The sequence below is a fragment of the Centruroides sculpturatus genome, unplaced genomic scaffold (assembly GCF_000671375.1).
Source record: "Centruroides sculpturatus isolate CEXI.00-Female unplaced genomic scaffold, Cexi_2.0 scaffold841, whole genome shotgun sequence".
NCBI classification, from domain to species: Eukaryota; Metazoa; Arthropoda; class Arachnida; order Scorpiones; family Buthidae; genus Centruroides; species Centruroides sculpturatus.
The window spans coordinates 31,371-57,045 of record NW_019385220.1 but is presented as its reverse complement, the minus strand read 5'-3'; the positions used below and the strand labels follow the sequence as shown (position 1 = coordinate 57,045).

At 31.9% G+C, this 25,675-nt stretch overlaps 1 protein-coding gene and 1 long non-coding RNA gene across 3 annotated transcripts in view; one reads left to right on the top strand and one right to left on the bottom strand.

Moving 5' to 3' along the window:
- The window catches only part of LOC111636340 (cytosolic non-specific dipeptidase-like), a 66,363-nt gene extending 57,129 nt beyond the window's left edge, over positions 1 to 9,234 (top strand). The window contains exons 10-12 of the mRNA XM_023381558.1: positions 2,473 to 2,558; positions 8,410 to 8,576; positions 8,654 to 9,234. Of these exons, the coding sequence (XP_023237326.1) occupies positions 2,473 to 2,558; positions 8,410 to 8,576; positions 8,654 to 8,698 (298 nt within the window). The 3' untranslated portion in view covers positions 8,699 to 9,234. The remainder of the gene's footprint in view (positions 1 to 2,472; positions 2,559 to 8,409; positions 8,577 to 8,653) is intronic.
- Positions 9,235 to 23,203: 13,969 nt separating this feature from the next.
- The window catches only part of LOC111636339, a 5,570-nt gene continuing 3,098 nt past the window's right edge, over positions 23,204 to 25,675 (bottom strand). For both annotated transcript variants that reach the window (XR_002758519.1, XR_002758518.1), the window contains one exon: positions 23,204 to 24,004. This is a non-coding gene — a long non-coding RNA (uncharacterized LOC111636339). The remainder of the gene's footprint in view (positions 24,005 to 25,675) is intronic.

Genomic DNA, 25,675 nt, shown 5'->3' with positions numbered 1-25,675 from the left:
CCACGAGAGTCGAAAAAACTGTCAACATGACCTTTGATATTGCTGCGGACCTGCCGCGCTTTTTTTGGCCTCGAGGATCGTCCCCGAAAGCCTGCTGAATCTTGCGAATGGTTTACACTCGGGTATCGCCAAGGTTTTTGGCAAAATTTGATGTAATATCGCTGCTCACGTTGTTCAGTCATTTTCCAGCTTAGTGAAATCCGACGAGAGCGCACTACATGACCTCACTCATACGCCGATTGCCAACGACTGACGCTTTCTGCAGGCGGGAAAAAATTCAGGGCTGTGCATGACTGTCCCCTCCACAACTCCACCGAAGGAGGCCTCTCTCGCATCATTGGTTTACGCGGAAAAAAATAAGGTCCGATACTTTTTGAACAGACCTTGTATTTTGTGCTATATCATTGTTGTAATAATTAAGTGAATATAATATATATATTATTAATTTGAAGACAGTCTGTCCAAAATTGGTAACCACCATTTATTCACTTGTGTTCCAGAATACAAACAATTGACGACCTGACCTTTCTTTTTAGACTACTTGGCCGTCAAGTTTAAAAACATTCTTTTAAAAAACACAGAAAAATATCCAATTAAAATCACACATTTAAAATTTGAACTGGCAAATTTTACAGATATCTTCATTTTTCTTTCCATCCTTCAATTTTAATTGGATATTTTTTGTTTTTTATCATGAAAAAACAAAACAGAAACAATGCAAATTGATGAATCCTCATGCAATTTTTAAACAAGCAATTGAAACAAGTGGGGTTTGGGTTGAGCAAAGTAAGCAGAAGGGGATTGGACCTGGAGGGTAGGTTGGACTGCCTATCCCACAAGAGAAGTAAAGCCAGTGAACCAAATGGGGTTGGCTCCTCCTTGCATAGGGTTGGATTGTTACAAAATTTTTATGGATCATTGATATTAAGAACAAATGAGGAGTTGGACTGCTGTAGTCAGATGGGGCAAATCCCTCTAGTACAGATATAATGTAATTTGGAGTAAAGGTATGCAATTAACTTTCCATCCATCTATATATATATATATGCTTAAGATGGTAATGTAATGTTTTAGGGTTTGTGAATTAAGCGTTTTGCTAAATTTGTTTGCGTCAACATGGTGCCTGGTTTTGTCTGTTTCTATTACTTTTGTACTTTTGACATATGCTATGTTGTTTCTTTCATATAAATTTTATGAAAAAATTTTTGATGAAATTTGACTTAAAATACAAATTATAATCATTTATTTTTTTCTTTTAGTTCTCTGAATTACTTAAAATTAATTCTAATCACTAAATTTTGACAAGCTGATGCCATTGTCTATCTGAATAATAATTATTTAAATTATACCATGTATTGTACAAGGTGTCTGAAAAATTACTGTGCAGTGAAAAAGGTTTAAATAAAGTTTTAATAAGTAAAGTTTGGCATACAATATTGCAGTTTCTCCTACAGCAAATTTCAGAAATGTCTTCCAAAGGCTCAAAATCCAAGAGAGAGAGGTCTGGAAATCTAGAGGGCCAGATTTTATGGAAGATTATGCAATCAGTAAATCTTTCTACTATTTGGTAACTGCACTATTAATAACCCCAGTATGACCACCTTTATGCTACAGTAAAAGTTTATTTCTTGATTGTAAGTGAGCAAGCAATCAATTATAGAGAAAGCAATGCTTTCTCTATAATTGATTGCTCAGAAGGTGTTAATTGCAGCTCAGAAGGTGTTACTAGCTATCACTGCTAAATGATGAAATAAGATAAGAGGTTACTTGGCAATGGATACATAAATATTTTTACAATATGCATCTTATAAGTCATGAGTTCTGTGGTATTTATATATATTTATGTATGTGATGTTAAAAACAGAAGTCCAGCACTTGCATTTGTTAAAATTTTTTGTTGTTGTTCTAAAATTGTTAGTATTCAAATCAAGTGATTCTAGATTAATTTAATTACATTAGCTTTCATTCAGTTTTGAATTATAAATTTCCTGAGGAAAAAGACTGAAAATGTTCAAGGGAAATTTTTACAGCACTGTAAAGATAGTCATACTGAGACAATAAGCAAATATCTTCAAAAACTGTCATCCAAAAACCAGAATGTGTGTGAGTGAGTGGTATCTTAAGGTGAAAATGTGATATATACAACTTGCAGGTCTCATATGCAATGCCATAACAAATTTCTTGCTGCACAGTAACTTTTCAGATATTATGTATTAAAATGACACATTTGTGCTTATGATTGACTTAAATTATAGCTTCAAAAATAGCATGTAAAAATAATTAATAATAATTAGTAGTTTGATTTGATTCAATTAATGTTTTCATGAATTTTTAAATATAGAAAGGATCTAAAAGTTAATCTGTATTAATCTCTGTTTACTATTAAACTCAAACATTACTAAAAGATATGAATTCTTTTTATTTTGAATACATACTATCATAATATTTAAATTACTTAAACATTTTTTCTAGGTCTTATTTGTTTCATGGAGGTAATCCTTGGATGAGTGATCCTAATGATCCAAATTTTGTAGCTGGTCGAAAAGCAATAAAGACAGGTATTTTTTTTAATATCTTGAAATTTCCATATTTTTTAAGTACTATTTAATATTTTATTAAGAAATAAATGATTGGACTTCGAAATCGCATTTGAGTTATAAATAAACACTTGGCTTTATTTCCATCATTTTAGTTGATATGTGACGACAGTACATTTCGGGCATAAGGCCCCTCATCAGTCAACTAAAAAATATATACAATTTTTTAAAAAGTTTACATAAAATATCTTACAAACATAATTAAAATATCGTATGTTTCTTACCATATTCAATTTTAATATATACAAGGTCTTAATTGGTGCACGCAACTTATTTTGGAATAAGTGAAGTAATTTCATTAAGGATTTGACAGTATCCAGGAGCTTTTGTATATTTGATAGTATCCAGGAGTTTTATACATAATCATATGCATATCACAAGATAGAAACAGACAATTTTTACACTATTCTTTTTTAACCTGCATAAAGAAATTTTTTTTTTATTAGCTAACATCAAAAATGCTATTAAATACCATAAGCACATTTTGGAATTAACTGATTTGATTTGCCATACATCGTTCTTCGAATTTGAAGGAAAAACATATCTGCAAGGACGGGGCATACCAATGGGTAGCCCAATGTCAGCTGTTCTTTGTGAGTTGGTGCTAAGAAAGCTAGAAAGTAATATCTTACCCTCTTTCCAGAATGATATAATAATATATGCAAGGTATGTAGATGATATCTTCATTTTGTGGAAAAATAATAGAAATACACACTGTTTTATAAGCTTAATCAACAGTAACCCTTATGGTCTAACATTAGAACTAGACCAGGAGAGTAAAAATAGTGTTAATTTCTTAGATTTAACAATTACATGCAAAGAGGGTGAGATCAAAACGAATATTTACCGTAAGCCAGTTTATCAACCAATCATCATACCTAAGAATTCCTCAGTTCCAGAACCTATCAAAATGGCAGCATTTCGATCATGGATTACAAGGGCTTACACACATTGTACCAGCATATATGACACTTATAAAGAATTGGAGTATATACGGAGCATAGCTGAGCAACAGGGATGTGGAAGAAAGGCAATCGATGCACTGATAACAAGGATGCAAAAACGGAACCGGCAACAAAGAGCAACTGAACTAAGGGAAAGAATTGTAATTAATTACCATCCGTCTCTAAATAAAATTATTAAGAAAGTTGCCAGAGATAGGAATGTAAAAATAATTTATAGACGTAATCCTACAGTGTATAAGCTTCTAAGAAATGATAAGAAAAGATTTGAACGTAATAGCATGACAGGAGTGTACTCGATACCTATGAAGGACCATAGATTTAACTCCAACTTAGTATATATAGGAGCAACTATGTGGAACCTGAAGAAAAGGATTGATGAGCACAAATACTCAGTAAATCGCAGCCTTGATAGCACGGTCCTTGCAGCGTTTGCAAAACAACAAGGAATTGAAGTATACTGAGATCAGGCCGCAATTATTAAACCTACAAGATCAATACAAGCGGTGAAACACCTGGAAAAAGTTGAAATACACAAAGCACATACGACCACAGTGCATCAACTACAGAGATGCTGAAAGTTTATCAACAGCTTGGAAGTCCTTTTATGATAGCATAGATTAACTATTGCAACCGCATAGGCGGCGTTATTATTTATTTTTATAATATTAATTGATATATAATGTTGCTATTTTTAATTATTTAGGTTTAATCTATACATTTTATAAGTACGCGCATGTGCTTTAGCATTAATTTGTAAATAAGCGACGTGAAATTTTTTGTATTTTTTCGAATACTTTGTTCGTTGTATAGTTCGAATTTTGGACTGATGATGATCGATTAAAACGATCGAAAACGTTTTTCAACGCATTAAAAGGGTGCTGGAATAGAGAAAGGTGTTTGTTTATTTTTATTTTTTTTTACATATTGCCAGTTTATTAATGATGATTAATATACTAGAACAGCATTTTTCAAACTTTTTGCTCAAGTGACCCAATATATTTGTTTGTAATGGTTCTGTGACCCAAATGTTTATAATATAAAATTTTTAAAACACCTGGTAAACTGGAGTCACTGTACATCAAGCATGTCAAATTTTTTGTGGGCTGCATGCAGTTCACAAAAAATATTTTTGTGACCAGTCAATATAATGGTATGTAAGTAACACTTTAATAAAAATTTCATAACTTAATTTTTACAATATCCTGTTATACATAATTATTAATAATGAACTACATTGTTTGCCAATGACTTATTACTATAATCATGTTGCATCCATTTCCCTTACGTGCCTTATGTGCAGGTGCACCATTTCTTCCTGCTGATACTAGCAGTGAATATTGTAGTAGCCAATTATATACCTACTATCACATGCCAGTGCCACTTCAGTAGTCTTGTACTGACTTGTTTGTTGTGCATAACAGGAAATATTTTGCTTTCAGAGAACAAGAAAAATAGGTTTATTTACATTATGCTTATTAATTTATGCAGTTATTCAGGGTCTGATAAGTTAATTATCAAGAAAAAAACATTAATTTTTATTAAAATGTTCTATTATTTTATGTTAACAATTACTCATTTATTTCAGCCCTTTGTACTCAGAATGTCTCTATCAAAAGGCAAGTGGTAGTAAAAATAAACAAAAAATTGCTGACAAACATCAAGATTTCCAAGAAAAGTGGGAATTGGAGTAATTTTGTTGTGAAGTAAAAAATAAAATAATTTGTTTAATATGTAATAATGCTATTAGTGTACCAAAGTTATACAACATTGTCACTATGAACAACATAATTCATGCTTGTGACACTGATTTCAATATTTTTGAGGAAGTAATGGAATTGTTATCAATGCATAACACTAGTAGAGGCCAAGATGTACTTGTGTATTTTTGCAGAAGTTCAAGAACATTCTATCTCTGTCAAAATAATTTCTGTAGCTGTAGATGGAGCTTCTTCAATGACTGTAAAAACAATGATTTTGGACATTACTGCAAAAAATAAAATAAAATAAAATAAATGACATCCAAGATTCATCATACACATTGCATCATACAAGACATATTATGCACAAAGGTGATAAACATGGAAAATGTGTTGACACCTATCAAAAAAATCATCAATTTCATAAGATCTCAAAGCTTAAATCAGTGACAGTTCTCTGTTTTCTTAAATGAATTAGACAGCAAATATTCTGGTTTGTCCTACTATACCAAGGTATGTTGGCTATCCTGCTCCAAGGTTCTTAAACAGTTCTGAGACTTGAATGAAGAAATGTGTCAGTTATTAATAACTAAAAATCAAGACACAGGCCTGTTTTTTGATATAGTATGGTTGCAAGATTTATCTTTCATGGTTGATATAACAAAATATGAGGGGTATTTTTTAAATAAGGTCTGTTTTTTAATAAATAAATAAAAACCAAAGTGTTTTCTTCAATTTGTTTTCTTGATGTAAGTTTTTGAAAGTAAACTTGTCTTCCAAAAATTTAATTTGCAAACCATGTTTCAAATTCAGTTCTAATGCTTAAAATTTTTTCTGTGTATTTTTGATGCTATGCAGTTTTATCTAAACTTGATTTGTTCATGTTGCATGTCAGAAAGTGTGTTAAATCTTCATTTTTCAACTGTTTTTCCCCAAAGAACTAACTTACATTTGAATACTTTAACTTGTCATACATATTCATAATGATCTAATCTTTTGGTTGCAATTTTGAATTTAAATCATATAAGTATGAGGACTATTTTTAAAATAAGGTCCATTTGTGAATGAGAGTGAGAATGATGCACGATCACAGCAGTGCGCATGTGCATCTGCTCTCAGCATGCTTTGTGCGTGTTTAGACACCATTTGCAGCTGTATCGTCTGTCTCCTGCCGACTGTGAGATACGATCTGTTATTCAATTTCAACGTGAAAGATCATGGCAACTGTCTTTTGGGACAGAAAAGTGATTTTGTTAGTGGATTTTATGCCAAGAGGCACAACAATCAATTCTGATGTGTATTGTTGTGACCTTGAGAAAGCTGGTGTGCCATACAAAACAAGCGGCAAGGTCTACTGTGTGTGATGATGATCCATGACAATGCAAGGCCACATGTTTCTGCACAAACACAAGGTCTAATCAGTTCAATTATTATGCCTTTGTGTGTCCTATAACTTAATTTAATACAGTCGATTCCCATATAAGACGGTAGATACGTTCCGTTCTTTATGAATCAATTTTGTAGGAATCTCAGCCTGAAATGTGTGAAGTTTACAGACTATGGCTGTTTGAAAGGTTTTCTTCCATAAAATTAATAGATTCTAGACTAATCCGACTCAACATTTTCAAAATACGTATAATTTTTTGGGAATAATCCATATAAACTATGCTATAAACAAAAAATTGTAGGATTACTTACCGAGTGTGCACTGTTCGACAATGCCATTGCTTAAGCTTGTTTTCGTCGTGGAGATTGTCATTGAATGGTGCTCGCATGCTTCCTGATAAATTATTTTTTTTGCAAAAAATTTGCTGAGTTTTGGAGATATCATTAATATAAATATAATTTTTATGGCCGTTAAATAATAAATGGTTTTTAGTAGGTCTACTGCTCATTTAAACTCAACAGTTTGTACAATATCTGCTATTGGTCTAGATTCGACCAATCCTGTCACGACACAAGTTGGTGATGACATTTTACCAAATTATATAAGTTTTTTTTTAGCCTGTTTGTACAAATACTGTCGCAATTTTTTTGCCGTCATATAGGAATCCAAACTATATGAACCCATGTTATATGGGGGGGCGACTGTATTACAATTTTTTTTATAAACTTAATGAATCCTTTTTTAAAATGTACTTTTCAGACTGTAAGATAGATGATTTTGTCATTTTGTATATACACATAAAAAAAATTATTTATTGATTTGTGCCAAAATTCATCCATTATTTATTTTTTTATAATTTATTGTTATGTATGGCAATAAACCTAAAAGTTTGAATAATCAAAGAAATATTTTTGAAACCATTGAACTTAATTGGCTTTATTACTATGACCTTACATAAAATATCTATTTTGTATATCTCTTTTCAAAATAGAAAAGCAAAATCAATTTCATATACATACACATAATAAGATTATAGAATGTTATAATCTTAAAATTTATTACTAAATGACAATAATTATAAGAAAGTTGTTAAAACTTTTCAGTACTTGGCAGGTGCATCTACAGGTATACCTTGCCTTACGTCAGTAATTGGTTCTAGCAGAACGACTTAAGTCGAAAAACGACGTAAGTCGAATTTACTTGTCTCCGAATCTACTTGCCACTAGGCTAAACCATAACTTACCAATTCCCGTTCTGTATTTTATTTATTAATGCATTTTTAATAATATATGGTTAATAAGGATCTATTTTAAGCTTACAAACAAATAAATTTTAGTTTTTAATATAGTACAGAAAAAAAGTAATTTAAATTTACGAATGCATGTACTGTAAATACAGTATATACTTCTAAATGTATATATTATAATATGATTTTATGTGCTTTAAACATTTTTCTAGTGATATTACGACTTCAATATTTGTGGCGGACAGACGTAAAGTCGAATAAAATGACTTAAACTTGATTTTTATTTTTCCATATATTTTTTTGACAAACGACATATAATCGGGAACGACGTAAGTCGAGGTATACCTGTATTATTATTAGTTCTTAGAGAATATTTCAGTAATATTATGATTATTTCTATGGAAGGTGGTATCATTTCATGACCCATTAAAATTTTAATGTGATTCATAATTTGAGAAATGCTGCACTAGTTCTTTATTTTGAATATCATTATTTAAATTCTTATTAAATTTTTTAGTTTTCGGGGTGGATCCAGATTTAACTAGAGAAGGAGGAAGTATTCCTGTAACATTGACTCTACAGGAGGCAACTGGAAAGAATGTGATGCTATTACCTGTTGGAGCATGTGATGATAGTCCTCATTCTCAAAATGAGAAACTTGACATTTATAATTATGTTATGGGGGTGAGAATTAATTTAATTGAAAATTAAATATTTGAAATAATAATGTTTTTATTTAAATGCATGTTTTTTATTTTCAGACAAAAGTAATGGCTAGTTATCTTAGTGAAATTGCAAAAGTTTAAGCTTTCATGTTACAAATAAATATGTTGTTTCTTACAAATGAATAAATTATAAGTGAAAATTTTATAAGTAAACTGAATTTGTTGGACAAAATAAAGGTTTAAAATTTTCTATTTATAAACTTGAAAGTTTTTAATTGAAAATATGGTATATAAGACTAAAATTTATGTATTTTAGTATTTTTGTAGAAAAACCACTCATTAGAATTCTTTCAAATTTGTTATTTTTATACATGGGCTTTCAAATGAATACTATCATTTTAAATTACAGTAATTATGTTATTATCTGAAAAGTATGTGACATACACTAGTTAACAGTGTGTGTCAGTTTCATCTCTCATCTGCATTCAAACATCTTGTTGTCTACTACCTCTAGGAAGTAATGTAAAATAAAATGATGACACTGCAGTATAGAGGACATCTTGTGTTTTATGAAGGCAAAAATCTATCCTAGAAAGTCTAAAAGGCAGATTACTCATCATTGTACAATATGATTAATCTGCAGGAACCATAGAATTTGTGGTTGCTGTGGAAGGAGTGACAACATATATGCTATAGCAAGTGTAGAATGAATTTGTGTATTGGTTGGATGTGTGCCATGTGACATGAAGTGCATACATTGAGAAATTAATGGGCAAATGTGAAACTTGGACAGTTTTCCAATGTTTTAATATACATTATGATGATCTCAGATAATGATTAACATAATTACAATAATTTAAAATGGTAGAATTATTTTTGGAAATAATTTATGGAAATAAAATAAAATTGTTTATAAATAATGCATTACATCATTCTTCAAATATCAATACACTTTCACAGCTGGATGGCTGATCGGTCAAGGTGGCAGCCTACTGCTCTGGGGGATTCGGGATCTAATCTGATAGGTCAAAAAAATACCTAGGAATTTTTCGTGGGTGGTCTGGATATGTTGGGTCCTATCTGTCACCACCCGGCCTCACCATTGTAGGCCTGGCCAAATTCATAATGAGCTTGTTGAAAGAGGCCCTCTTAGTGCTCATAAGGCAGAAAGAGTTTTAAAAAATATATATATATATCAATATGCTTTTGTTTTTTTAAGTCTGTCCTGTGGTCACTAAGGATCTTTTTTCCAAACTCACCATGGGTTCAGCCATACCCATAATAGAGTGGCAGGGTGAGGGACAGGGCCCAACATATTTGGGACTGACTACCCACAAAAAATTTCTGGTGAGTTTTCAGATACTTCTATGAGGAACTTGAGATTGTAAGATAACATCTTAACTGTCTCAGCCATCAACATTCAACACACAACTCTCAACATGATATTGCTCTTTGAGTCCTGTCTACTATTAAAAGATACTGTATTTTGAGATGTTAAATTAGGTAGAAATCACAAGATTTATACTGTATATGCAACAAGCAGAATCACATCTTTTGGTAAACAGGAAACTTCAATCTTTTTCATTTTGTTTTTTTTTGAACTTCACCCATTGGGTGCTAAGAGGGATTTTTATTCATACCCATTATGAGTTTGGTCAGGTCAGTCTGGCAATGGATATGACCTGACGATGTACTAGATCCAACATGCCTAGAACATTAAAACGAATAGCTTAACAACATGGCTAAATGAGAAGGGTTTAAATCATCAGGACAAGATGAAAAAAGAGACACAAAACAATCAGATATAAATTTTATTGATATGGGAATGCATTTCGGGTGCTAAGACTCCTCATCAGCCCATTTAAAGAGTAGTACACTGCATTTAACATTATGAATATTTAAAATATTTTATTAGGACAAAGATTACAGTTTAGTATCAAATAACTCAGTGCACCAAGTATACAAAATATTAGATACTTTTGTGGCTTAATTTTAACAATAACAGATAATACTAACTTAAAATTAAATTTGTATAATACATTAATAAACATAATTGATGGTTGTAATCAGTCTTTTACAGTTACATAGGAATGTTGTCTTCATAAACATAAAATTGGTTCTATTAAAAATAAGTTATTAGTTACTTTTGTGACAATTTTAATCAATTAAAAGTAAAAAATTTTGAGGTAACTTACTTTACTGAATTTAATTTTTCTATTAGTAGACTTTGTTGAAATAGGTATCCATAAATTTATGGATACCTATTTCAACAAAGTCGTATTGGCGTATTATATTAACATCATTAATACAAACATGTACAAACAATTAATTACTTGCACTGCTGACTATTCTTATGGGTGGAGAGTACAAATAATGGTGACCAGAAGAATGAGAGTGGTAGGGGGTAGTACAGTTTATCCATGAATTTCTTGGCTTGAACTTAGCTTGCCATTCTGGAAGATTCGGATCCAACATCTTTAACAGACATCTAGCTGTCATCAATATTCTACTTGTGAAAAACAAGCTAAAAATCTATCATTACATTTTAAAACAATCATTCTTTTACAAAGTTTAATACAATTTACAGAGTTTAATTGACATCGTAACAGGATACAACTTTTCAATAAATTTCCTACATGAAATGGAGTCAAATTTGGAAGAATAATTTAAATGGTATGGAATGTTTAAATTCAATAATTATTATAATTTTCCGAGTGAAGTTAATCCATTATGCATGAAATAATTTTTTTAATAATATAATACTGATTAATTTTAATATAAATTTCATGTTTTTTTCATTCTAAATGAAACAGAATAAAAAATAAGCTAGTCTATAACAATTGCATTTCTCACTTTTATAAATTAGAACTGTATATGATTCTGTACACGTAACAGATAAATATTTGTTAGAAAATAATAGATTAAAGAAATTTAAAGATAGACACAAGCAAAAAATCACCTTCCTCCTTTACTCCAGCAACGTTTGTTTTAAATTACAAACGTTTTCTGCCGCATTTAGAGGCCTTCCATGTAAGAATTTGGTTTGAAAATTTATATTCTAAAATTAACCGACATGGATTAATTCAAAATGTAAAATAAATTAGAAATTAAGATTAAAATAAAAATAAATCTTAAAAATACGATAAACTATGATGCGCTTTCAAGCACTTCGAAAATTACTTAACATAGACGTTATAAACATTCCTAATTTTATAGATTACAAATACAGTAAAACTTCTCTGTCTGTAACTCGAATGAAACGAAGCATGCGGTAGGTGTCAACTTAAATTTCCTAACTCAAATTTTCTCCGAGTCGAAGTTTTTCATGGTCCCCAGACACCGATTTGTTACTTTCGACTTCCCCGACTGGAATTTTAATATTTATTCTATCCGTTGTTATCCTAATTATCGAATTTCCATGAAATTTTCAGACAGTTGTATCTACTCTCCAACACCAATTTTCAGACAACGTTCCAGTCCAAAGCGAGAGGTCCTCGCTTTATCTCAACAAAATATACAGTACCTACTAAACAGTTCGATTCAATTAGTTACATTGAACATTTTACTCTAAAGCGTTAGCCTACATGGGTTGTTTAAAACAAGAAAAAAAATCTGAAAGAATCTTCCCATGATGCAAATGCATTATGCATTTTATTCAGAAGTGGCAAATGAATCGTCTAACTCTGTTTCTAACCCTTGAAGCTTCGAGTTAGATAAGTTTTACTATAAAATAAAGCGCGAAATATAACTTGAAAAGTAAAAACAAAAGTATTGAAAATATTGAAAGAGGTGAATGAGCTTATGAATTACGAATATGTAGCCAGTATTGCTAAGCCTGGACAAAGGAGATGTATATATTTGATGATGTAATTTAAAGGGAAATTACATCACCTTTTAGTTTAGCTTTACGAATAATCGAAGCCATAGAAATATATAATTTTTTTCTGTCAAAAACTAATCTTGTGATGTTAGCCGATTGGGGTGAGGAGATTTCGACAGCCGAGCGGTCAATACTGTGGTGTGGGCGCAGAATGACTCACCGAGACAGGTTTACCATATAAAACCGTTTAATAACATTAACATTTCTTACAATATTTTCTTGACTGACGGATTATCACACCACGAAGCGCGAGGATAAAGTTCAAGTAGAGTTCGAAAAGTTCGTGTTTCCGTTTCCTACGTTTCTGCGAAGACGGTGAAATAATCGTCGGTCGCGGGGCGAATGGCACTACTTCAGGTGGTTTTTCTCGGACGAACCGACGAGCCTGGAGGTCGTCCGGTGACGCTACAGATGAGGTTGCTTCCACTAAATCCGAAACGTTCTTTCCAAGATTCGGCGGGGACACACACGTCCAGGAGGATAAGGCTACGAATCAAGAACCTTTAAACCCTTAAATCGCACGGTTTTATAGATTTCTTAACCTCAGTCGCCTCTCCATTGGTCTCTCCTTGTCACCTGGTGACAATTCGAAACCCGATGGAGGGCGCGGGAGAGGTCAGCGTCGCAATTGAATATGATTCCTCTTTCGCCGCTTTTTCTCGACTTTATCCATTTCCATTGTTTAACTAATTTACATAAAAATTTCCATTGTTCGATTGAGACATCAAATCCTTTCCATTGGCGTCTGAAAAGGAACACTTTAAATTTCCGATCGATGCCCGTCATTCGGACTCCACCGTCGACCCTCGTTCGGGTCCTCACAATCTCACTAGCTTAGCTTCATTCCAACTTAACGCGCGACGTGGAATATAGCGCTCGTCTGACTATAGACTTCACGCTTCCGTTTTGACACTCGTCTGACATTAACCTAAAAGCTTTATAGCTTAAAAATTAATAATAATAACAAATGAAGGCATTGGTCACGATAACTGAATGATACTGCTATGTAATAAACAAAAATTTTACAATTTGCACGGCTTGTGTTATCAAAATTTAAATTTCATTTTTATAGTTTTTGTCGCTATGCATTACGAATTACAACGCGATGAGTGACAAAATCGCCATCTCAATCAAACGTGGCGATTTCAATCGGAATTGGAATTGGGCTCATACTGTCGTTTTGGGTTTTTGTTGTGCAGTGATGGAAAAACAGAGAATAAATACAGAATATAAGAAATGCTATTTTCGTCAGAGCAATGTTAAGATTATTAGACCTAATATTGTTGCTACTGGGGACAATAATAATCTAAAATATTAATAAATACTGTAATACATATTTTTTCCTTGAAACAAAAGAAACCGCAGCTTTCTAAACGCAAGTGGAGTGATTCCACACTATACAATATTTATCTATATATTATCTGTAATGACATAGCCACAGGGGTTGACTACCGCAGGAGATTGGTTGACTGACGCTTCCGAAAAGGCTCATTAGTTTAGAGTGAATCAACATAGAAATTGGCTGATCAAAGCTTAAAACACTAAAACAAGCAATGAGGTAGAGGCGAGGGATGGTGACTTTTTCTTTCTTTCTTTCTTTATGGTTCATATGAAGACTACAGGACATAGGCTCTTTTTCTCCGAGGGACATTGACTTTCTGCATTAGATTTACCACAAGACACTTTTGAGAAGACTGTTACTAGTTTAAATAGTGTCAACATGAAAATAAGTCAACCAGTGAGGCCGTTTCTAAACTCAACCCCGTTGGGTAGCGAAGAGCAAAACAATGACGTCATTTCAGAGAGAAAATAAACTACTTGTTACATTAAATTAAATTAATTAAAATATCTATAACCATAAGGTAGATAATAGGAAGGGCTTATCACACCAATGATAATGGGCACAAACGCTCAAGAATCAAAGTAAAAATTTAATAAAACAAAAAAGGGGTACAATAAGATGATTACATAAGTATAAAAACCGTAAAAATCCAAAATGCATTTCGGACTATTTTCCAATGGAAAAATAGTCCCTCATCAGTTGGTAATAGCGAGAGATCATAATATACTTAAAATTATATAAGGTGAAAATATATATATATATATATATCAAATTTAAAATTAAACTTAAAACTATGCCTAAAACTATACAATATAAAGATGAAACCATCGTAATGACTGTATGAGCAGTAAGCATTATCAATGTAGACAGGATTAACATTTCTTCCTAACGTTGCATGGTAACATGATGAACAGGTGCTGATACAAAAATAGTTATGAGTTAGCCGAAATATTGGTTAACAGTTATGAACTAATATTATACAGTCAGTTTAAATTATGTACAGTACATACCAAAAACAGTAGAACAACAGAGTTGCAGGTTCAGACATTCCTACAAGATGCAGGGAGCGGTTACAAAGGAGGTATGTTACCTTACACATCTGGAGCACAAGTAGTGACAACATATGATGCAGCCAGATGTCATTGTTAATTTTATCTATTTTAACTTTTAATAGATGAAGGCCCATGCACAAATATCAATTGGGATCTAGGCAAATTATTCTTTAAGTGTAACATTGTCATTACAGAAATTGCTTTTAGCCCTAAGTATAATTAAATTAAATTAATTAATATCTATAACCATAAGGTAGATAATAGAAGCCCATCCTATTATCTACCTTATGGTTATAGATATTTTAATTAATTTAATTTAATTATACTTAGGACTAAGCGGTTTAATTTAATTATACTTAGGACTAGCGGTGTGTTTATTCGTTAAACGAATTGTTTTTGTCTACACATCATTTAATTGTAAAAATACGTCTTACATCCAAGTATGAAAGAAGATATATGTTAATTCTAAAAGTAATAGAAGACGGAAGAATCAAAGGCACAAAATGTGCTAAGATAGAAGGATTCGTGAAAGAAGTTATACCACGCTATTCTGACGTTTCTTTTAAAAGCCACTTTAGATTGAACCGGTCTACAGTTGAAGTACAGTAAGAGTACAGTACATTAAGAACTGCGATCTCTTTATCCACACCTCAAGCGAATTTAAGATTGATTAATCCAGAAATACATCGTAAATTTAGAGAACTAAAAAACCCGAAGTGAACAGCCACATTTCTTATGACTGACAAGGACTAAGCAGACGAAAATATCATCAAAAATATTTTACCACCACTCTTAATGTAAATGATTTCGGGCTTTAGTATATGCTACAATAACACAATAAACTTAGTAAACAATTATATAAATGAGAACAAACATCCAATCTGTACATATCTTTAACAAAAATAGTAAAATTCTTCATAAATAACATTTTTTGTAACCGACAGGAACACTGCAAAGATAAGCACTAAACTTGTTTAAAAACAACTTAAGGTATGACCATTCATACTTCACTGTAAACTGACAACAGATGCAACTGATGTTTACAAAAATATTCCTTAATTTTTATTACATTCTATTATTGCAATTAGCCCAATTTAAAATACTACATCGCCCCAATTTGTACTAACTAACATACCGTTATTTAAATTTATTGGGCTGCAATTTGAAAAACTTATAGACCAGTGGCATAGCGTGGGTGTCAGTCGCCCGGGGCGGAGGAAAATTTCGCCGCTCCCTTATTTAAGTATCTCAATTTAATTAAGAGACTAAAATTCAGTTTCGTCACAGAATAAGTAATGAAAAATTCCGTGCTCATTTCAATCGGTCCGAATCAGGTGCGATAAAAATATGAAATGAAATGGTTCAAATTTTATTATTATTTATTGTGAAATTTTGCCGCCCCCTAAAAGAGCCGCCCGGGGCGGGCCGCTCCTGCCGCCTCCACTACGCTACGCCCCTGTTATAGACCTATACATTACCACTGTAGTCTTTTCTTATCTCGAGAACGGAGTTAGTTAGATTGAATCCGAGACCAGATATGGAAACCTTAGGGCAGGAGGTCCAGATTAACAATGTACAAACTTCTGATGCAAATCGGAAGTAACGTTATTTCAATACAAAACTTTTCTCCTGAAAGCAGTTAATAAATGACCGGCACGACTTTATTGTTAAAGGAAAAGTGTGATGTACAGGGGAAACCACTATTACCACTTCGAAAATCACCGGACGTTTGTCAGACGCCCTGCGTCAGTTTTTTCAGCGGCATTTTTTTCGAAATTTTTCAAAAAATTTCAAAAAATTCAAGTTCTCCAATTTTTTTCAGCTGCAAAAAATGCAATAAATAATTTTCTTATTGCGCGCCAACTTTTCTCGGGAAAAAAAANTCAAATTACATTAAATTCGATGCAAATAAAGCATTTGTGCCAATATAAAAATATTTTACACTGTTCGAAAGTAGAGAAAATTGCGAAAACAAAGATGTAATTATAATTTTTGAAGCGAAGCCAATAATTTTACAATTTTAGAAAAAAAAATGGCTTCTGTGAAACGCCGCTTGAAAAAAGTGCGGTGGCTAAGTTACGCGCTTTAGGAAGGGTTACAGTTATTTGAGGTGGAGAGCGCATATTTTAAATTAAATAAATTAAAAGTATGATTGTCACAATGCCGGGTTGCAATTTTTAATGTCACAATAAAATAATTGCTCGTATTATTTTTATGTTTTATAATTTAAAGCGAATTTAAGATTTTCATATATAAAAGAACATCGGTCTCTTCTATGGTGGCTACCATCTTGAAGTTTAAATTTTCTTCCTGTAGTCACCAGACTAACGGCTGTAAGGACTGTTGGATATCAATGAAGCTACAGGGATCAACGGTCACGTGACTTAAGCACTTCTGTTGCTAACAGAGAGGATTAGAAACATTTCGTGCAAACTGTGGAGACACCGTGGAGTTTAGAAACGTCCTCATTGCTTAATTATTCTGTGTTTAATAGAATTGAGGTGAATCTCAGACAATCCTCTATTTTCGTACAATTTGCTATTTCGTACACACTTCGTACACATTTTGTACTTTCGAATTTTATCGATACATATGACAAAACGTACATACATACTTTCGTGTAATGATTCTCCCCTTCTCATGAACTATTAGTCACTAGTCCTTCCCCACCTCTCTGGCATTAATCATGTGCATTTTCGGCATCACGGGTTCTTTTGAGTTTGCCTTCATGCATCTTGACAAATTTTTGACCATCATGAAATAATGTGATCCCAATGGAGAATGTATATCTCATGTACGAAGGGCAATAGAAAAAGACAGCATGTTACAAAACTCTTTTTCAAGGATTTTCTTTTCTTGATAAAGAGTACAATTCAATTATCTGTTGACAAATTTATAAAGAAAACACCAGACACTAATCAATAAAAAATAAATATTTTGAAAATCCTTTTTGACTGTTATATTACATTCCTCTACTTTTATACATTTCAACTTTATACTTATTTAAGGAACCAATTAGGTAGGAAAATAGAAGACTGTCTATAGAGTGTGCATATGATGTCTTTTACGTTATATTCACTGGTAGTTATAATTATAAATACAATGTTGGATGGCGTTCAAGTCCTTTATGTTGCAAAAAAATGACAAACATGGACGCCATTGAAGCTCTCGTTTTTTGTCGCCTGGAGATATCGAAGATTATGTCGTCACATTAACAGTTAAATAACTAGTAGCCTTCAACTAAAATCAAACACATGTACAGTACCGAACCATAAACAATATGGCTGACAAACACTAAGCGTGTTCTTATGTGAGACTGCGTTACGATAACGATGCATTGACGTCTATAAAGAATCAAATATGATTGTTTCCACAGTTTTATAAAATAAACTTCTAACGTGAAACTTTTCTTATGCTTATACTAGTATTGACAAGACTATGTCTTGTTTATAAAATCATACTGCCGTTTTATGTTACCAGCATAGAGGTATGAAGGAGTACATTTCGAGAGTTGATACAATATTTGGCACAGAGTATTAGGTGCCCAAATCATTTGCGCATAAAAAATCCAGACTCGTAGGTAGTCAGGGGACCAAGAATCGAGTCAAAATAAAATCCAAAATGGTGACTCTTCTACAAACTGGCAAAACAGGCACTTCACCCCACCGAAGCCACGTAGGGGGGAGTACCACCCACAGTCATTCTAAGAAGTGAACTCTGACCTTAGGACTAAACACGTAGTTTCTTCTATGTTAAATAAAATTTGTAATCTAATTTTGTAAATTTGGGAGTGCTTCAAATATGACATTAAAACAGGGTTTTATGTCATTACAAGTAGGTTTTTTAACATTATCTAGTATAGTAAAATCCTGGGACCAATAAAAATTTGACATTATATCAGGGTTGTGTTACATTCGATGACGTTATAATTGGGTTAAGCTGTATATTGTTTGTACAAAATAACAAAATAATTTCGGACGATACAATAGCCACGATTATTTTTTCAAAAACAGAAAATTTTCGTTACGCATCGACAAAAATTCAACCCGAGACGATACGCAACAGAGAGAAATTCCAAAATTGGATAGGTTAATTTCATCGAAAATGCATCGCGGACAATCTCGTGGTGGTGGCCGGTGAAGTTTGAACAATCGCGCCCAAAAGCAGCGATACCAAAGAAGATTGGAGAATGAGAACGAGACTCGCCTTGAACGTCAAAGTGATTCCGCTTAGTAGTGAGTCTCCGAGACATAGTCTTGTCCAGTGGCGTGCCGTCATTGGAAGCGGTGGATGCGCCGCTTCCCTTGTATTTTCTAAAAAATAAATACATATTAATTTTAATTATATGAAAATAATTGCACAATATTTTATTATAAACACATTATGTATCTTATTACAAATTTTTATACTACACGTGAAAAAAAANCAATTTCACGTTTGTCAAAATAGTGTAGATTCAATGTTTGTGCTGTCTTTCTTTAAGGAACTTGGAGTTAGATTCGAACTTTTTTCAACGAGTGAACAATACCATTAAATTAAAATAATTTTTAATTTCAATAAATAAAAATTTAAACAATAAATTAAATGTAATAAATTTTTATCTGTTTTGTAGAAAGAGAAGGAGAAAAAAAGCAAGAACAGTTAAATAGAAAAGCTGCTTTGAAAGCACCTATGAGGAAAAATGAGTTCATTAAAAAGTAGTAAGCCATTATCACAAAGTGATAGTGGCTAGCAAGGATGATCTAACATATGTTATTTATGATGAAGATTCTGAAACTGAATATTGCCAATAACAAATAAATGATTTTAAAAAAAACTGTTCTTCAAGCTGAATTGTTATGTTTAAATTTGGCTATTAAATGGTTTCAAACATGTGGCTAACTATTCTCAAAATTCCTGACTTGTTCAGACTCTCTCATCTATTCATTTATTAGAGAAAATATCATGTTCAGAAAAGCTAATAATTGAAACCGTNGCAAGATATTTGGCCGCCCTCGCCCGATTACGTGAATCGCAAGTAAATTTATAACTTAACCCAACCGATAAGAATTTACTGGTATGTTTTTAGCAGGGCTGTGGAGTTGCGTAAAAATCTACCGACTCCAACTCCGACTCTGACTCTCACTTTTCCTTACCATCCGACTCCGACTCGGACTAGAACACCAAAACTCCACGACTCCGACTCCGACTCCACAGCCCTGGTTTTTATGATAGTTTTGTATAGTTGACAGAAGTTTAAAAAATCCATTAAAATTTATACTAATATTATAAAGAGGTAATGTTTGTATTATGTAAGTTTGTATGCAGCAGGTAATCTCCGAAACTACTCATCCGATTTCAAAAATTCTTTCACCAATATTTAGAATGAAACTTCAGGGTGGACATAGGCTGTATATTATTCCGTTNTAAGTAAAATTTTTATTTTTTAGAATATTAATATACTGAATAAGTAAATTTGAATAAATTAGTTTATTTTTAGATTATTCAATGTTTTATTTAATATTATCAGCACAAAACCTTTCTCACTAATTTCTAGCCGTATTAACAGGAGTACAAACGTTTTCGGCTAGAAATTAGCGAGAAAGGTTTTGTGCTGATAATCTTAGAATTTGTTCTAGCTACATATGCATAGTAGTTTTATTTAATATTAAACAAATAACGCTCAAGCAAATGCGAACCCAGGGAGTGGCGAATGGTACTATAAGTTTATTACAGAATCTTCCACAGACACTTGACATATATTTCAGAATTCAACCACCCCCGTGACCCACATTTGAGTTGTCCAGATCTGGGCACGGGAGTCACGTGCCGCCCTGGTGGCAATATCCGCTGTCAACCCTTTTTCAAAAGTTTCCCTTTTCCTTAGAAAACTCACATTCTTTTCCAAGAACTACATGCTTTGAACAATTTTTCTGTTCGTTAATTAACCGATCACCCATTGTACTTAAATTAATAAAAAAAAATTGTGATAATTTTTATAACAGCTATTATTTATCTATTTATTTAAAATAAAAATATTAAATATATANTTTTTATAACATGGGCCAGAATAAATTTTACGTTTTTTCCGCGGGCCATAGTAGTTAATTGACACCTTGTGACCTGTAAATTTTTAGTCTGCAAATATGAAATAAATAAATAAATAAATAAAAAGAAATTAATTACTACAGTCGACCTCCCTATAACACTGTTGATTATTCCGTTTTATATGAATTCCATGTTGTATGAGTCACTTAGATTTTACAAATGCGTGTGCCAGGCTGTGAACGACTCACCTATTTGTAAAATCTAAGTGACTTTAAACATAATAAAAACAGCCCTATGTAGTTGGATACAACAGACATTACATTTTCTAATTGCATAGCTTTTGCACATAGATTTTCTTGGTGGATGATGCGATAAGATATAAATAATTTAGAAAAATTCTGTTCTCCCATTTTTTGTTTGAATAAGGAAATGACTCCCTTATTTTTTCCTGTCATTGCTGCCGCAACACTTCAGAAAATAATATTCAATTTAAACTAGACGAATTACATCGAAAAATATTTATTTATAATTTCTTCTAAACATCTCGCGGGCCGGATAGAAACTTTTCGCGGGCCGTAGCTGGCCCGCGGGCCGGGGGTTGNCTACAAACAAAATATACAATTACTAATAATAAAATAATTGTTTCTGTTAATATTATGTATTTATATAAACATACATAAATCACATATTATGACTAAAATTTATGTTTAACAAAAACATTTAACAAAGTTTTAAACAGATAAATATTTTTATTTTAGGGTTTAATGCTAACACTTCAGAATCTACCAATGTTACACTGGGGTAACGAAGAAATGAGTCTTCTTGTGGCAGAAGCTTATAGACTTAAATTTATGTTTGCAGATGCACCCAATCATCTACAGTTTTCAAAGAAATGAACTGGTTGATCAAACTGAAAACACTATTGTTTTAAATATTTAACTAAAAGTTCTGAAATAACATTTAAGCTTATCATTTCTAAATTATTTAAAAATCTATAACAAGAAAAATGTATGTTGGAAAAATTGTTTATAATACACAAAAGAATATGTATAAAATGTCATAAGATAATTTATAGTTTTTCTACGATGTATATTTTAATAAAGGTTAATTTTCTTAATGTGTCAAGATTTTCAAAATATTCAATCACAGATGGATCTACACCGTAAAAATGAATGCTATGTAAAGAAATAATATCACCACCGTGGTTATTGAATGTAGGAATCATAAGAAAGGTGTATTGTGATTTACAGATTAACCCCGAATATTATAAATATGTGTCACGTTATAATTTGCAATCTTTGCAATCTTGTGACACAATCACCTTACAATTTTGATGATTTAATGCTCCTCTGCCATATATAAAAGATATCATGTATGTAAATCTTCAAATCAGAATAATTCTGAAACAGCTAGTCTATATATTGCAAGCTGCAAAGGAAATAGTATGATGACATCTGTCTATGATGTCTAAGTTCAACGTAAAATGTGGTAGTTTTACTTTGAAAACCTTGTAATACAGTATTTATTTCTTTTACTTAAATTATAATACCACTTTCTCGGTCATCATCATCTTACTTGAAGCCATTGATTGATTAAATCTAATTTGGAATAAAAGTTACAATTGAGAATACAAGTAAAAATGCAAAAATTAAAAAAAATAAAAATATGATAGTGTACTAATAAAAAATTAAGACTAGAATATTAATTAAATACAATCATTGTGAAAATCTTAATAGATTTGATTAAAATTTATAGCTTATAGAAAAAAGTTAAGTAAAATTTTTATTTTTTAGAATATTAATATACTGAATAAGTAAATTTGAATAAATTAGTTTATTTTTATATTATTCAATGTTTTGTTTAATATTATCAGCACAAAACCTTTCTCACTAATTTCTAGCCGTATTAACAGGAGTACAAACGTTTTCGGCTAGAAATTAACGAGAAAGGTTTTGTGCTGATAATCTTAGAATTTGTTCTAGCTACATATGAATAGTAGTTTTATTTAATATTAAACAAATAACGCTCAAGCAAATGCGAACCCAGGGAGTGGCGAATGGTACTATAAGTTTATTACAGAACCTTCCACAGACACGACCTATATTTCAGAATTCAACCACCCCCCCGTGACCCACATTTGAGTTATCCAGCTCTGGGCACGGGAGTCGCGCGCCGCCCTGGTGGCAATATCCGCTGTCAACTCTTTTTCAAAAGTTTCCCTTTTCCTTAGAAAACTCACATTCTTTTCCAAGAACTACATGCTTTGAACACTTTTTCTGTTCGTTAATTAACCGATCACCCACTGTACTTAAATTAATAAAAAAAAATTCNAGTGTTCTCCTCTGTTAATCTTCTCAGGGACGGGTTAGTGCTGAGACCGGACCGACCGTGCAGTTGAGCCGACTCCGAAAGCTGACTGAGGTCTCTCCCAAGAGTATTAGTTTCCAGACGCCAATCTGGCACGTGAATTCACCACGCATGATCTTCCTGTACATATGCTACGTTTATGACTTGTACAACTGTAAATAAACTATATATATATTCAATTTGAGTGTGGAGGTGTACTTTCCGACGAACCTGATTCACTACATCGAGTCGTGATATACAAGAAACCAACTCAACGAGGCGGAGTTGGGAAGGAACATTTTTCCATAAGATCTTCACTTATGGGGTTTAGAAACAGATGAGTAAAAAGTCAATAATTATAAATAAATGAAAATATTTTAATAATTCATTATAATCAGTTTTGTTTATTAATTTAATAGTTACAACAGACTAATAGAAGAAAAGCCTGTGCAGAAGAAAAGCATATTAAAAGACCGATGAATTCCTTCATGTTATGGAATAAAATGTACTGAAAGAGTTTTTGTCAGAGATAGCCCCACTTACCAAACACAGAAGTCGGTAAGTTGATGGGCCAGAGGTGGAAACTCCTCTCGAAAGATGAGCGACAGCCTTTTGTACAAAAAGCTAAAGAATTGCGTGAAGTGCATAAACAGAATTATCCGAATTATCGTTACTGCGCAGCAAAGTCCAAGTCAAACAGTAGTCAGCCTACCCCGCCTGCCGAAGCTCCTTGTTCCCCATTCCAGAGTGCGAACATCAGCCTGCAATCTAATGGAGCCATGTTCCTGTGAATATCTTTCCTATAATAGAATAATAGCAGATTTGATTTATCCAACAGTTTGAATTAATAACATTTTCTTGTATTTAATATGTGTGTAATATATATGTTACTGTTTAACTTAAAAAATAAATAAATAATAAAAAATAAATGAATGAGTAAATAAATAAATACATTATAAGTAATTATAAATTTAAAAAATATATATATATACACAAGAAGCAAACCCGGGAATTCAAGCATATGAGTCAAAATCGTTATCATTCAGCCACGAGACACTCGAATGGAAGCATGTATAATTTATATATAAAATGCTAAAAAAAACTTTTTTTTTAGCATTTTATAATATTTTATAGCATTTTCACCAAAATCCCCCAAAGCCGTAGGGTCTCCTTGTTAGTTTTCCATCCAATAGACAACAAGATTATGATTATTTTTTCATATAATTTTAATTTAAAATACTAAAATACTATCTCACATTATATTGGAATTAAATTAAATTAATTTAAACTAAATAACATAGTTACATGTAAAAGCAAACATTCTTTACAATTATCTTTAATTACAGTTATAAAAAAGAATGAAATAGAAGATGTATGTGTGTTTGTGTGTGTACACAAATTCAGCTTTTAACTGTTATTTAGTTTAATCTAACTTATATTGTATATTCCTGAATAGTTAATGTACAAGTCGTTAACTAACAAGAAAAGCTACACGGATACACGTCAGAGACCTAGTCACATGACTGTGTGACGTCGAAACCAGGTCATGTGACTGGAAAAACGGGTTTGAATTCGAATGGAACAAAATTTTCACTTTTTGGAGTCAAAGTGAAAATTTTGACTCCAAACTTTAATCGACTTCCATCGACTGTGTTCCATGAACACAGTCGATGGAAAATCTATTCTGGAGGTAAGAATTTTATTTTCAACACACAACAACTTCTAATTGGAATTAATGTAACGAAATAACCTTTATCCGATTCTATATTCATAATGGAAAGATTAATTAATCTCGATTGAGACATCATATTATAATGATCATTTTTTTATAAATTTCAAAATAGAAAATGAACGTTCAGCCGAACAATTTGTCATCATTAAAGTTAAAAATATTCTAAGACTGATCTCTATATTAGGAAATGTACACGATAACAAATCCTGCTTTATTAATTAAACTTGCTTACTAATTAATCCTGAATCCTGAAGTATTATTTATGAAAAGTATGCCCTGCTCTGTAATAAATTAAATTAAATATATCGACACGTGAAAACGATTGTTATTAAAGCTATGAAGTGTTATCGCACGTGGTCTTTCTAAGAAAAGCCTATTGTTTGATCAATAACAGATTATACAAGGTAGGCCTAATAAACAATGTTATTAGATGTATTATTTCACCTTATTACCTGATGTATTAACTATCAAAACTATGACTAGTTGTCACTGGTTATAACCAGTAAATTTAAAAAATAAAAATTATAAAAATAAAAAACGTAAACATTAAGAATGTCCTCCTCCTAAAATATCTGGCAAGTGTTGACAAAGCCTTAATGCTATATTCCAAGGTTTATGTTAATCCAGTTTCCATTTAGAGTTATGTGAATATGTTCTAAGAATTTTAACAAAATGTGTTGATAACTTTTAAAATTTCCCGATCAAAATTGCGTAGCATTAAAATTATTTTTCCACCTGT